We start from the raw sequence: 13,524 nt of genomic DNA on the forward strand, positions 1-13,524 counted from the left end.
CTAGATGAGGGCGGCTATCAGTTGCTCCGCTTTTATAGATGAGGGCGGCTATCGGTTCCTCCGCTTTTCTAGATGAGGGCGGCTATCGGTTCCTCCGCTTTTCTAGATGAGGGCGGCTATCAGTTGCTCCGCTTTTATAGATGAGGGCGGCTGTCGGTTCCTCCGCTTTTATAGATGAGGGCGGCTATCGGTTCCTTCGCTTTTCTAGATGAGGGCGGCTATCAGTTGCTCCGCTTTTCTAGATGAGGGCGGCTATCGGTTCCTCCGCTTTTATAGATGAGGGCGGCTATCGGTTCCTTCGCTTTTCTAGATAAGGGCGGCTATCGGTTCCTCCGCTTTTCTAGATGAGGGCGGCTATCGGTTCCTCCGCTTTTCTAGATAAGGGCGGCTGTCGGTTCCTCCGCTTTTATAGATGAGGGCGGCTATCGGTTCTTCCGCTTTTATAGATGAGGGCGGCTATCAGTTGCTCCGCTTTTCTAGATAAGGGCGGCTGTCGGTTCCTCCGCTTTTATAGATGAGGGCGGCTATCGGTTCCTCCGCTTTTCTAGATGAGGGCGGCTATCGGCTCCTCCGCTTTTCTAGATGAGGGCGGCTATCAGTTGCTCCGCTTTTATAGATGAGGGCGGCTATCGGTTCCTCCGCTTTTCTAGATGAGGGCGGCTATCGGCTCCTCCGCTTTTCTAGATGAGGGCGGCTATCAGTTGCTCCGCTTTTATAGATGAGGGCGGCTATCGGTTCCTCCGCTTTTCTAGATGAGGGCGGCTATCGGTTCCTCCGCTTTTCTAGATGAGGGCGGCTATCAGTTGCTCCGCTTTTATAGATGAGGGCGGCTGTCGGTTCCTCCGCTTTTATAGATGAGGGCGGCTATCGGTTCCTTCGCTTTTCTAGATGAGGGCGGCTATCAGTTGCTCCGCTTTTCTAGATGAGGGCGGCTATCGGTTCCTCCGCTTTTATAGATGAGGGCGGCTATCGGTTCCTTCGCTTTTCTAGATAAGGGCGGCTATCGGTTCCTCCGCTTTTCTAGATGAGGGCGGCTATCGGCTCCTCCGCTTTTATAGATGAGGGCGGCTATTGGTTCCTCCGCTTTCATAGATGAGGGCGGCTATCGGTTGCTCCGCTTTCATAGATGAGGGCGGCTATCGGTTCCTCCGCTTTCATAGATGAGGGCGGCTATCGGTTCCTCCGCTTTTCTAGATGAGGGCGGCTATCGGTTCCTCCGCTTTCATAGATGAGGGCGGCTATCGGCTCCTTCGCTTTTCTAGATGAGGGCGGCTATCGGTTCCTCCGCTTTTCTAGATGAGGGCGGCTATCGGTTCCTCCGCTTTTATAGATATGAAATTATGTCATAAAAATAAGTCAGCAGCTGTACAATTTCCTTCAAAATCATCTACAACTTCACTTGTAAAAAAGGGCCGTCGCGATCCTCTGATGCTAGTATTTACAGATGTTGAGGCCTATGCTCAACGCCCTCATTTGGACAGCGGTTTCTCACCCGACATCCGGGCATACAAAAAAAAAACACGGCTCCTTTTTTCCACGTGCATGTGCTCGAGCTATTTTGTATCTTTCGAAGCTGTTTAATTTTACCTTGTCCGCCTCCGGATCCTTTACCAAACGTCGATAATCGGTAGGCTTTGTTGTTTTATCTTGGCGTTCTTATTTTTTGGATTTCTTGTTAGTTATTTTAGCCGGTTGTCGGTATGTTGGTAACTTTCGTAACCTTAGCAGCATTGTGATTTAGCCGTTAACTGATTGTTTTCAGAATAAAACGGGGATTTCTACAAAGATTCTGTCCCTCGTCACGTTCTTATCGACTTTGGGATAGGCTTCGACAGGAACGCCTATTCATGGTTTTATTCGATTAGCTTTGTTTTCGCCGTCTCGATAGCAATTATCGCGCCGTTCACTGATTAACTATTGAGATTCGCTCGCATGCACAAGGCCAACTTGGCTAGATAACCTTCACCTTCACAAGCGACAACCTCCGTCGAAAACACCACAATTATTCAGCGAATCGCTAAAATTCGATACGTTCCACCTTCGTTAATTCACATGTTAGCAAATTAGAAGTTCCTTCCTTGTGAAATGGAAAACAACGATGTCAACAAACGCGAGTCGCGACCCTCCACACTGTTAAATTCCGAAGATGTCAGGCGGGAGAAAGCGTTATCCCTGCAGCGCTCTCGTGCTGGTCACCTTGGCTCTCTTACTAAAGTTCAGAACGAAATTGAAACATTGTTACAGGACGAAGACCCGTCGAATGTGACCTTAGTAAAGGAAAGGTTCGACCATTACGAAACGCTGTGGAAGAACTTCGTTTTGTCACACAATAAATTTATGGATGTCGCTGAACCAGGCGAAAGAACGGAAAATGCTGAACGTTTCGACATTTTAGCTGAGCAAAGGACAAGCCTTTCTACAAGTGTTGAAAACTTTATTTGCAACGCAGCAACCAAGTTCAATGAGTGGGTAATGGAGGATTTGCAGAAACCGACTGGTTTAAGGCATCAGGGACTCGCGAGCTCACGTAGTCACCGATCATCGCGACGCTCAAGCAGCACTTACAGCTCGAAAGCACAAGCCCGCAGATTAGAGGCGGAAAAGGCTCAACTGGCTCTTGCGTTTGTGGAACAAGAGAGACAACGGAGAATTGAAGAAGAAATGAGGATGTTAGAGCTGAAAAGAAAACAACGTGAACTTGCCCGGATGCGAGAAGCCGAGGAAGAGGAACTAAAGGCCATCATTAGGCTGGAATCCCTAAAGACCGAGGCAGACCTCAAGCTCGCCGAAGCAAGAAAGGCAGCTGCCATTACGGACTTAGAAGCCAAACTTACGGAAGAAATGGAAGGGGGAGTTTCAGACAACGAGTCATCGTTAGTGGAGTCAACATCTTTCGAGCGTGCGCCACCCTTGTCTGGCAGCATTCTTAATCCTCCGTTGGTTTCTGTCACGCATTCTGTACCACCAGTGACACCCGATGTATCGGCCATGCCTGCACACCTCCCTGGTGTTTCATCCACAACCTTGGCGAGTGATCTGAGTCCACTGGTATTAAGTGGCCATGCTTCTTTCGTGCAGCCCAATCCGTCTACATCCGTAGTGCAGAGTTCATTGATGTCAGCTTCCACCAAAGTTTCAATCATGCCCTTGAATAAACCCGAGACCAGTGTTCCGTCCACAGCCGCTGTCAGCGGTCTCAGCCCACCTGTGATGAACAATCTCACTCCGCCGACACTGCTCTATCAGCCTCCACCCATTACCAAACTACCAGTGACGACTGTGAACACCTCTCAGAGTGGTGCTTCATCTGTTACTGTTAGTGGTCCGAGCGTGCCCGTGACAAGCAGCCTTTCTCCTTGGGCAACGCCCTTTCAGCCTCCATTGGGCACCTCAGGTGTGAATGCAACGCCCATGCCTTCTGTTCAGGGAGAAGTTCTTGCCATGGTTGCTACAGCCATGAAAGAGATTTCAACCACTCAACAAAAGCTTGCATACAACCAAAACCTCCCACCTATTCAGTTTCAGAAATTTGGTGGCATCCCTGCAGAGTTTCCCTTGTTTAAGCAACGCTTTGAGCGCATAGTGATGTCACGAGAAGATATGGATGATAGCAGCAAAATGACTCGCCTAGTGCAGTTCTTAGATGGGGACGCCAAACAGGCAGTAGCAGGCCTTGAGACATCCAAAGATGGACTCCATCAAGCACTGCAAATCCTCGAACAACGGTATGGACGACCGTGTGTGATTGTTAACTCTGTCATCAACAGTCTGGTAAAGGGTCCTCCCATATCTGTCAGCGACAAGATCAACCTTCGGAAATTTGCTGATACTGCCACAAGAGCCCTTGCAACGCTAACGTCCATGAACTGTCTGTCGCAAGTCAACCAAGGTAACATTGTTTACATGACAGAACGGCTACCAAAGCCACTTCAGGACAAGTTTGCCACACTGGCCTGTGACTTGGAAACAAAGGGCCAACATTTCCCAACTCTGACGGATTTTGTTGGTTTTGTGAACAAGCATGCAAACATTGCTAACCACCCAGTCAGTGGCAAACCCCAGCAGTTCAACTACAATAACAACTCCAAGAACAAACGGCTGCCACCAAATGAGAAAATGGACACTCCTAAATACACAATGAATATCAACGATGGTGGGAGGCCGCCACCTAAGACGCCTCCAAAGAGAGGCAGAGACAAAACAAATAGCTGTCGCCACTGTGGTCAAGCACATCCACTCTACCGATGTGAAGCATTTAAGGCGAAGACGCCAAAGGAAAGGATGTCCTTCGTTACTACGAAGAGGCTGTGCCCTAACTGCCTCAAGGGTACCGAACACTCAACAGATACCTGCCCCAGCAGGTTCAGATGTCGAGTTGAAGGATGTGGTGCCTTCCACCACTCGCTCCTTCATCAAACACAGGCTCAGCAGACACCTGGAAATCCTACTTCGGAGGACCAAGCTTCAGGAGTCAATGCCACAACCTCAACGCCTGTCTGTGCCACTGCAGGGTCAGGGGATTCAGAAACAGTCCTCTTACAGGTCGTACCGGTGCGAGTAATTGGCAGTAATGGGTTGGCTGTTACCACTTACGCAATGCTAGACTCCGGATCTGAAGTCACTCTCGTGGACCCATCATTGGTCAGCTCCCTAGGACTCCGTGGCCGACCTGACCATTTACTCCTCTCAACTGTGAGCAGTTGCAATGAGCTTCAAAGGGGAGAAAGGGTTAATCTTGCAGTTGAGTCTCTCATTGACGAACAGCCACAACAGCTTCAGCTTAAGGAAGTGTGGTCTGGGAAAGAGCTCAACATCCCGTTGCACCACCAGCGCATAGCCATAAGCAAAGAAAGATGGCCGCATCTTCAAGATGTTCCTTTTCCGGAAGTTGAAAGGCAGAAGATCTCACTCATCATAGGGACAAATATTCCTGAAGTGTTTGTTCCCCTGGAGGTTCGTCATGGAGGACCAAATGACCCCATCGCGATCCGTTCGTGCCTTGGCTTTGCTGTCCTCGGTAGATCAGGTGAAAGAACGACACAACAGTGCCACAATGTTTACCACATCCATACCTCCGCCAATGACATTTCCCTCCACCATCAAGTTGAACTCTTCTGGGAGTCGGAGTCTCTTGGCACTACCAAACCTTACAAGTCCATGTCAGTTGAAGACAGGTATGCCGAACGGGTTATTAACAGCACGATTTCAAAGTCAAATGACTATTACTGCATGGGACTCCTTTGGAGACGTGATCCACCTGACCTTCCCTTCAACCGCGCAATGGCTGAAATACGTCTCCGTCACCTGGGGCGACGCCTTGAGAAGGATGAAGTCCTGCATGAGAAGTACCGTTCAGTTATCGATGGTTACATTGCCAAAGGCCATGCTCGTAAGCTCACTAAAGAACATGCTGAACAAAGAAGTAACAAGACCTGGTACCTTCCCCACCATCCTGTTACTAGCCCCAACAAACCAGGCAAGATCCGTGTAGTGTTCGACGCAGCGGCAAAGTTTCAAGGCACTTCGTTGAATGATGAACTCCTACAAGGTCCAGATTATATCAACAGCCTAGCAGGTGTTCTTATGCGGTTTCGACAGGAGGAGGTTGTTCTCATTGCAGACATAGAACAGATGTTCCACCAAGTTCGGGTACCTGCTGAAGACTGCGATGCCCTTCGGTTCCTGTGGTGGACTGGAAATCTCAGTGATGAACCCGAGGAGTACCAGATGCAGGTCCACATATTTGGTGCCACATCCTCCCCTTGTTGCTCCAATAAAGCTTTGCGACAAACTGCTGACGATAATGAGGACAAGTATGGCAGCGAAGTTGCAGAAACCGTCCGTCGTAACTTTTATGTCGACGACCTCCTTAAGTCTATTCAGACAACTGATCAAGCAATCACCCTTGCCTTTAAATTGGTTGCCATGCTGAAAGAGGGCGGCTTTCACCTGACCAAGTTTTTGAGCAACAGAAGAGAGGTTCTGTCTGCGCTTCCTTCCCAAGAAAGAGCCAATCCAACTCTTAACCTTGAGTTGGACAGATTACCAATCAATCGTACCTTGGGTCTTCACTGGGATGCTGAGAGGGACGTATTCTGCTTCAAGACAGTGACTTCCACCAAACCTGCCACGAAGCGTGGAATTCTCTCCACCATAAGCTCGCTGTTCGACCCTCTCGGATTCCTGTCACCATTTGTGCTCCCAGTCAAAGTGCTTATTCAAGATCTCTGGAAAGAGAAGGTTGGATGGGACGAAGAAATCCAAGACCACCATTTGAAAGTTTGGCGACGCTGGACACCTTCTCTTCCACAGCTTGAGGAGATCCAGTTACCTCGCTGCTACAGGAACTTAAGTATGCCGAGCAATTGCACAGTTCAACTCCACATGTTCAGCGATGCAAGTGAGTATGCCTACTCAACCTCTGCATACTTAAGACTGAGTGACAACCATGGTGACCAAACACACTGCTCCTTTGTCTTCGGTAAATGCCGTAATGCACCCCTCAGGAGACCAACCATCCCACGCCTCGAGCTCATGGCGAGCCTGATGGCAGTCCGAACCAGCAACCTCATTAGGGCTGAGCTTGATTTTCCCATCGACTGCATTGTTTTCTGGACCGACTCACTAACAGTGCTCCAGTATATCAAGAACAAAACGAGAAGATTCCATCGCTTCGTTGCCACCAGATTAGAGGAAATCCATGAGCATACTACACCCGATCAGTGGCATCATGTCCCAGGAACCCTGAATCCAGCGGATGATGGATCTCGAGGCATGCCTATAGAAGCCCTTCACCCTGGATGCCGCTGGTGGACTGGACCCAAATTCTTATGGCAAACGGAGGAACATTGGCCTCACCGCAAAGTGGGTGACATCCTGGAGAATGACAAGGAAGTAATCACTCCGAGAACCAATCAGAGTATAACAGCTACAGCTGTTTCCTCCTTGGATGAATTGTTGAGGAAGTTTTCCTCATGGCCTAAGCTGGTCAGGACTGTGGCATTGATCATGCGTTTTCTTCAATTTGTCAGGTCCAAATGCAGTGTACCAGCCATATCTAACCATGGCGGGATCAGATTAACAGAGATGCTCACCGCTTCAAAGGCGATCATAAAAAGGGTCCAACGGCAGTATTTCCAAGGAGAGCTGGAAGCCTTGGAGTCTGGTAAACCTGTGAAGAAAGACAGTAAGTTAAGTACACTTAGTCCAATCCTCGTCAATGGTACAATATGCGTTGGAGGCCGGCTACGACATGCACCAGTAGCCTTTCAAGCCATCCATCCATTGGTGATCCCAAGCGAGCATCCCATTGCTACACTGCTTGTTCGACATCACCATGAGATCTTTGGACATGCAGGTCGGGAACATGTGCTATCTACACTGCGTCAGAAATTCTGGATTCTCAACGCCCGCGCATTGACCCGACGTATACTACGCTCCTGCATAGCCTGCCGCAAACGACATGAAGGTGTCATGAAACAGATGATGGGAGACCTACCGAAGCCCAGACTCACACCTCATGAGCCACCCTTTACCTACACGGGGGTGGACTTCTTCGGTCCCTTCCACGTCAAGAGGGGTCGTAGCTCTGAGAAAGTTTATGGATGCATCTTCGTCTGTCTCACCTGCAGGGCTATCCACATTGAGGATGTTGGATCCTTAGAGTCAGACGCCTTCATCCAAGCCCTGCGACGCTTTATTAACATTCGTGGGGCCGTCAAGGAAGTCTGGAGTGACAATGGTACCAATTTCACTGGTGGTGAAAAGGAAATTAGAGATGCCATTCAAGACCTGGACCACAACATCATTCAGAGATCCCTGCATGAGAAAGATGTCGAATGGCATTGCCAACCATTGACAAAGTGGCATTTCCACCCCCCAACCGCCAGCCATATGTCCGGGGTGTGGGAGCGACTCATCAGGAGTGTCCGTGGTACCATGAAGGCCATCCTAGGTCACCCTCATGCCTTCATTACCAGGGAGACCCTCAGAACTGTCTTTGCTGAGACAGTCGGAATACTCAACAGTCGGCCTTTATGCCCAAGCAGCGACGACCCTGATGACTGCGAACCCATTACTCCCAGTCATCTCCTACAACAACGAAAAGGGATGTCTTTGCCGCCAGGAGATTTCCAAGACAGAGACCTGTATTCCCGCAGGCAATGGCGAAGGGGCCAAATTCTCTCAAACCACTTCTGGGTTAGATGGCTGCGTGAATACTTACCCCTGCTTCAGGAGCGCAAGAAGTGGATTCTCAAACGGCGCAACTTGGCTGTCAACGACCTGGTCCTTGTTGTAACAGAGAATACCCCTCGTGGTCACTGGTTGCTAGGTCGAGTTACAAAGGTGTTTCCTGGCAAGGATGGCCTGGTTCGTACAGCCGAGATCAAGACCAAGAATTCGACGCTGCTGCGTCCAATCTCAAAGTTGTGTCTTCTGGAGGAGTCAAATTAGCAACGAACATTTAGTGTCTGCCTTTTTTAACGCTGAGCTTTTTACGAACTGTTAGGATCCGAGTAGCCTTGTTGAACGTGCTCTTAAGTTTAGCTAGTTCAAAGGGGGGAGCATGTTGAGGCCTATGCTCAACGCCCTCATTTGGACAGCGGTTTCTCACCCGACATCCGGGCATACAAAAAAAAAACACGGCTCCTTTTTTCCACGTGCATGTGCTCGAGCTATTTTGTATCTTTCGAAGCTGTTTAATTTTACCTTGTCCGCCTCCGGATCCTTTACCAAACGTCGATAATCGGTAGGCTTTGTTGTTTTATCTTGGCGTTCTTATTTTTTGGATTTCTTGTTAGTTATTTTAGCCGGTTGTCGGTATGTTGGTAACTTTCGTAACCTTAGCAGCATTGTGATTTAGCCGTTAACTGATTGTTTTCAGAATAAAACGGGGATTTCTACAAAGATTCTGTCCCTCGTCACGTTCTTATCGACTTTGGGATAGGCTTCGACAGGAACGCCTATTCAACAGACTTTAATATTTTGAAAGAAATCCTGGTCCTGAGCAAGCTAATAACAAATGGGTAACTTTCAACGTCCTTCTCTGTCAATTTCTCCACTAAATGTTTCATAGACATTTTGCATTCTTCGCCCATCCCGCCGTTGGTTCCAAAAATAAGTGGAATAAAGGAGCCCATCTCGACTTCTAACACCCTTTGTTGGTACTTTCTCTTCTTCTCGCTCTCCTGTTCCTTGAAAATTGCTGCAGTTGATTTCCCTTGGTTAGTCTTGGAATGGACACGCGTCACTCTGACATCGAAAAATGCTGTCACTCCGCGCGACCAGAAGCCATCAGTCTTCACATCCAATCTCGCTTCGGAACTTGTTGTGGCTGATCTTAAATTCATCGCTTCATTGTCCAATTGTTGGAGGTGAGGCTCCTCTTGGACGTTCTTGCACACTTTGCTAAGTAGGGAGGTTAGCAGATTTCCTTTCCATTGCACGTACCAATAATTTGTGAGAAATTTTTTTTTTTTTTTGCAATATATAATCGTGGAATCCCAACGAGATCAATACGAAGTTATCTTTATTAAACTAGCTTTCTCAATCAAGGACCTACTCTATGGGTGACGGAAATACACGACATAATTTATAAGTGAAAAAATAAGGAAAAGTGTCTTTCAATACTGACTTTCTAAAGGTAAATTCCAGAGTTTTCCTTCTCCACTTTCTCTAAAAAAGAATTAAAAATGAGCACTCAGATGTAAATGATTATTGAAGCCGATATTCATTAATTTTCTTTTGTGATACGGATATGATAATAGCATTATTTTGGATGGCGTTCAACCAACCTAAGCGGAAAGTTGAAAGTGCAATAACGTCAGAGGGGAGGTAAATACGGGACGATGTAATATAAACAGTGATTTAGTAACAAGAGTAACTTCAGAGGAGCAGTAAATAAAAAAAACCATGATCTATTCATTAAAGTGATGATAGCAAACTAAGAAGGAAGTGTTTGATTTGTTTTTTGAAAAAAATAATGGCATCTCAAATTTTCTTTTAGCGTCCTTTTCCCTCAAATTTTGAACGATTTGTCAATATCCAAGGGCAAAAAAAGTCAGTCATCAAAACCTGCGGCCTTCTGGACAAACACTTCTCATAAAAGGAAAAAGCTTAACCGGAAATATTGTTGTAGCTTTGTTCGTTTTCCAACTTTCTTTCCTTACCATGTATTTATATTGCAAAAAAATACAAAAAGAAAACAGATTCTAAAATTAAGGACATATCAATATAATTGCTTTGATAATTATAGAGATTTCTGTGCTCTGATTGGTCGAGGATTACGTCATATCTCGCTATAATTACCCCACTCGAGGTAATTACAACAGAGCCGCGAAAATATTGTCTGAATAAACACTTTTGAAAAGTTGAAATAATTCTCATGTTCATAGTCATTCCAAAGATTTTCAATCAATTGCACAAACGGCTGTAAGCAGAGGGTGACGAGTCATTTATTTGCTGTTTGTCTTAGCTGCAACGCTAAACGTCTCGTTATCCGTCAGCAGCCGGCTGCAGCTCAGGATATTAGACCGCGCTCCTTCCTCGAGGTCTAAAAGAGGAGGAATGGGGATGGAACGAAGAGAGCCAGAAATCCACCCCACAGGTAAAAAAAAAAACCTCACCTGAAGCCGCAGCTTTCTGGCCAGACACCCTTTCGAAAAAAGGTAAATCTGCCCAACAAACTAAACAATAAACTGTTGTGGCTTTCTTCAACTGCGATTTTGCTGGTATGTTTCCCCTTTATATTGAGCGAGAGGAAATAGACCCGACAATAACACGATGATGCTATTTCAAGATGGCAACGATCTCCAATCAATACCACAACGGGGAAAATGCACCAAATAGATCTATATATCTCACTGACAATATTCAATCTAAAAAAAAAAGACATCTCTTCTTAGCGCGTGAGAAAAAAGCTCGAATGCTTTGGAAACAACGAGGAAATGAGACATAACAAGGTATGCGGTGATAATACTGTGTTTAAGATTTCTCCAGATGCCAAAGTAATTTTAAGAATTAATCCATTAACGGACAGACGAACGAGTACTTCCTTTGACAATGTGTCATGTGTTTTTTCGGTTGAATTATGTCATCAAAGTAAAAGCCAAGGTAAGTTAAGGACACACTTGTTAATACTCGAAGATCACATTTGGCTCAACTATTTTTTCACGCGATTACGGTTGGAAGTCTAGTGCTATTTGTAGACAGCAGCTCTCACGTCTCTCTTTGAGTAAGTTAGATAACCATTGTTCTTTTTTTATCCGATAATGGTATCAGTTCTTCGTGTAATGAAAGTTCAAGCGGATATCGAGATGTCACTGAAAATATATCGAGAGTGGTCAACTCTGCAAATATCAAGTATCAACTTTGATAACACCAATACCTTTGAATAAATTATGCTGATGCAATAGATATTTTAGCTTGTTTTCTAACTCATGGGTATCAAATTCATTGAACTTATCCAAATGGAAACAAGGAAACTCCATTTCATAAAAACGTCGTGGTGACTAGTGCTGAGCATTGATTCAAATTCGGCTCTCAGAAGCTCTGTGTTATTAGAAAACTACCGACTGGCTGCTCGAAAAGTTTGTTCCAATTCCCTCCAAAAGCCTCAACGTCAGAACCGCCTGGTAAAGATGAACAATTATAGCTCCGATGCAAATTCATCTCACGACGAGCAAACTTCGTGTATCTTCGAACCAAAGTTTTCGTATCCCGTCTCCGCCTGCGCCACAACAATAACATTTGTAGCAGTCTTTGGAAACTTCTTAGTCTGTTTCGCAATACTTGCTAACAGTCATCTTCGCAACAATCCGACTAATCTCTTCATTCTCTCCCTCGCTTTCTCGGATTTTCTTGCAGCAACAATCGTGATGCCATTGGACATCGAAGCACTCTTTCGAATTGGTTTTGAATGGAATCATGGAAAAGCATTCTGCATAATTTGGGAGGTTGTTTACCTCATTACCATACCCATTTCGATTTTCAGCTTGTTGGCCATTAGCGTGGATCGATACAAGACCCTTAGGGATCCTTTGGTTCGGTTTAAGAAATCACAATTCCTGACTCAAAAGAGGGCTTTGATAGTCATCTTGATAATCTGGCTCTACAGCATTTTATGGGCACTTTTTGTCTTCATGGGTTGGAGAGAAAAAGGAGTCGAACCAGACGACGATGGTGTCTGTATGCTGCCCTACACTAAAGAATACAACATTCTTAGCTCTTTTTTCAACATTATTTTCCCGCTAATGATCACATGCATTTTTTACATCTTGATTTACCGTATTGCTGTCAAAAACAGTCGATTCACCAAACGTGGTGGCTTTCCCTCCATCCGAGAACCTACCAAAGAAGAATGCAAGATGTATTTTAAGAATGTCAAAGCCGCTAAGACGACTGCCACTTTCCTGTTAGCCCTTTTCTTCTGCTGGCAACCTTACTGTTACTTTATCATCGTCGAGACCATGCTAGACGAAGAGTGGACATTTCCTTGCAAAGTTTTCATGTCGCTGTTGTGGTTGGGCTACCTTAATTCAGCGCTAAATCCCTTTTTGTTCGCCTTCAGCAACAACCGTTTCAAGGCTGCTTTTAAAAATCTTTTTAAACCTGCTTTAAAACCGACCGAACCTGCTTTATCACTCCGCCGGCTTTCCACGTTTTCACAAAGCACTGTTACTTCTGAGATTCCAGAGCTGGAAAACAATTGCCGTCTCCGATCCGTATCGTACTTCGAAAATTGAATGTCAGCATCATGTGCAATAAAGAAGCAGTTCCAATTAGAACTTAATGCGGTAGTTTGGATGCATAGCGCTATAAATATGAAGAGCTAAGTGCGATAAGTTTACGTGATTTAAAAATACATTATAAAATACCTGGCTTCTAACGTTGTCATATTGGTTGTGAGTCACTGACAAAAAAAAACATTTAAATGAAAGCCCTTGAAAAGATGGCAAAACACTATCATGAATATGCAGCAGTGAATCGTGGTATAGTTTAGGTGTTGATCATCAGTATATTTCACTATAAAAATTATTTATGTATTCGCCATTAGTCATTTAGAAAATGTATTTCCTTTTTGCATATTGATTTACTTAAAGCCTGGCATCAAGAAGAAACCGCACCATCGTATGAGAAGGCTTCATATTAAATAGTTTTTACTTGACTCCACTTAAGTGAATCTCTTTTCCTAATCTAAAACATTTTTGGTCCGGGATTTTTGCCACGAGCTACTTCAACCGCGTGTGCTAACCTATAATCCTACTATTCACTGACAAGAATAGTAAACTTTTACCCTAAGACAAAAACCTGCCACATTGTTTCACTTCTAGCCCGAAGAATTCTTGATTTTTCCTCGTCGTCATAAACATTTGTTCGCGGGGGATGAAATACCATCGGAATGCTAGACTCAGTGGATGTAGAGGCCCAACAAAAAAATGCCAGTCTCTTTTACAGATGCTGAAGAGGAAAGAATTAATGAAGACGGTGCCTTGAGAGATAATTTTCCCTACAGTTCTGTTTTGT

At 45.5% G+C, this 13,524-nt stretch overlaps 2 protein-coding genes across 2 annotated transcripts; both read left to right on the forward strand.

Annotated features, from left to right (window-relative positions):
• The first annotated feature begins 1,964 nt into the window (after nucleotides 1–1,964).
• LOC148733707 (uncharacterized) lies at nucleotides 1,965–8,967 on the forward strand. The gene is made up of 2 exons (XM_088757254.1): nucleotides 1,965–8,749; nucleotides 8,885–8,967. Exon 1 carries the CDS (start codon nucleotides 2,086–2,088, stop codon nucleotides 8,452–8,454), a length of 6,369 nt encoding a protein of 2,122 aa, XP_088613380.1. The 5' UTR covers nucleotides 1,965–2,085; the 3' UTR covers nucleotides 8,455–8,749; nucleotides 8,885–8,967.
• Nucleotides 8,968–11,423: 2,456 nt separating this feature from the next.
• On the forward strand, nucleotides 11,424–13,170 carry LOC148733708 (histamine H2 receptor-like). Its single transcript, XM_088757255.1, has one exon. The coding sequence runs from the start codon at nucleotides 11,640–11,642 to the stop codon at nucleotides 12,741–12,743; it is 1,104 nt and encodes a 367-aa protein (XP_088613381.1). The 5' UTR covers nucleotides 11,424–11,639; the 3' UTR covers nucleotides 12,744–13,170.
• The last annotated feature ends 354 nt before the right edge of the window (nucleotides 13,171–13,524 follow it).

The sequence above is a fragment of the Stylophora pistillata genome, chromosome 4 (assembly GCF_964205215.1).
Source record: "Stylophora pistillata chromosome 4, jaStyPist1.2, whole genome shotgun sequence".
Classification (NCBI taxonomy): Eukaryota; Metazoa; Cnidaria; class Anthozoa; order Scleractinia; family Pocilloporidae; genus Stylophora; species Stylophora pistillata.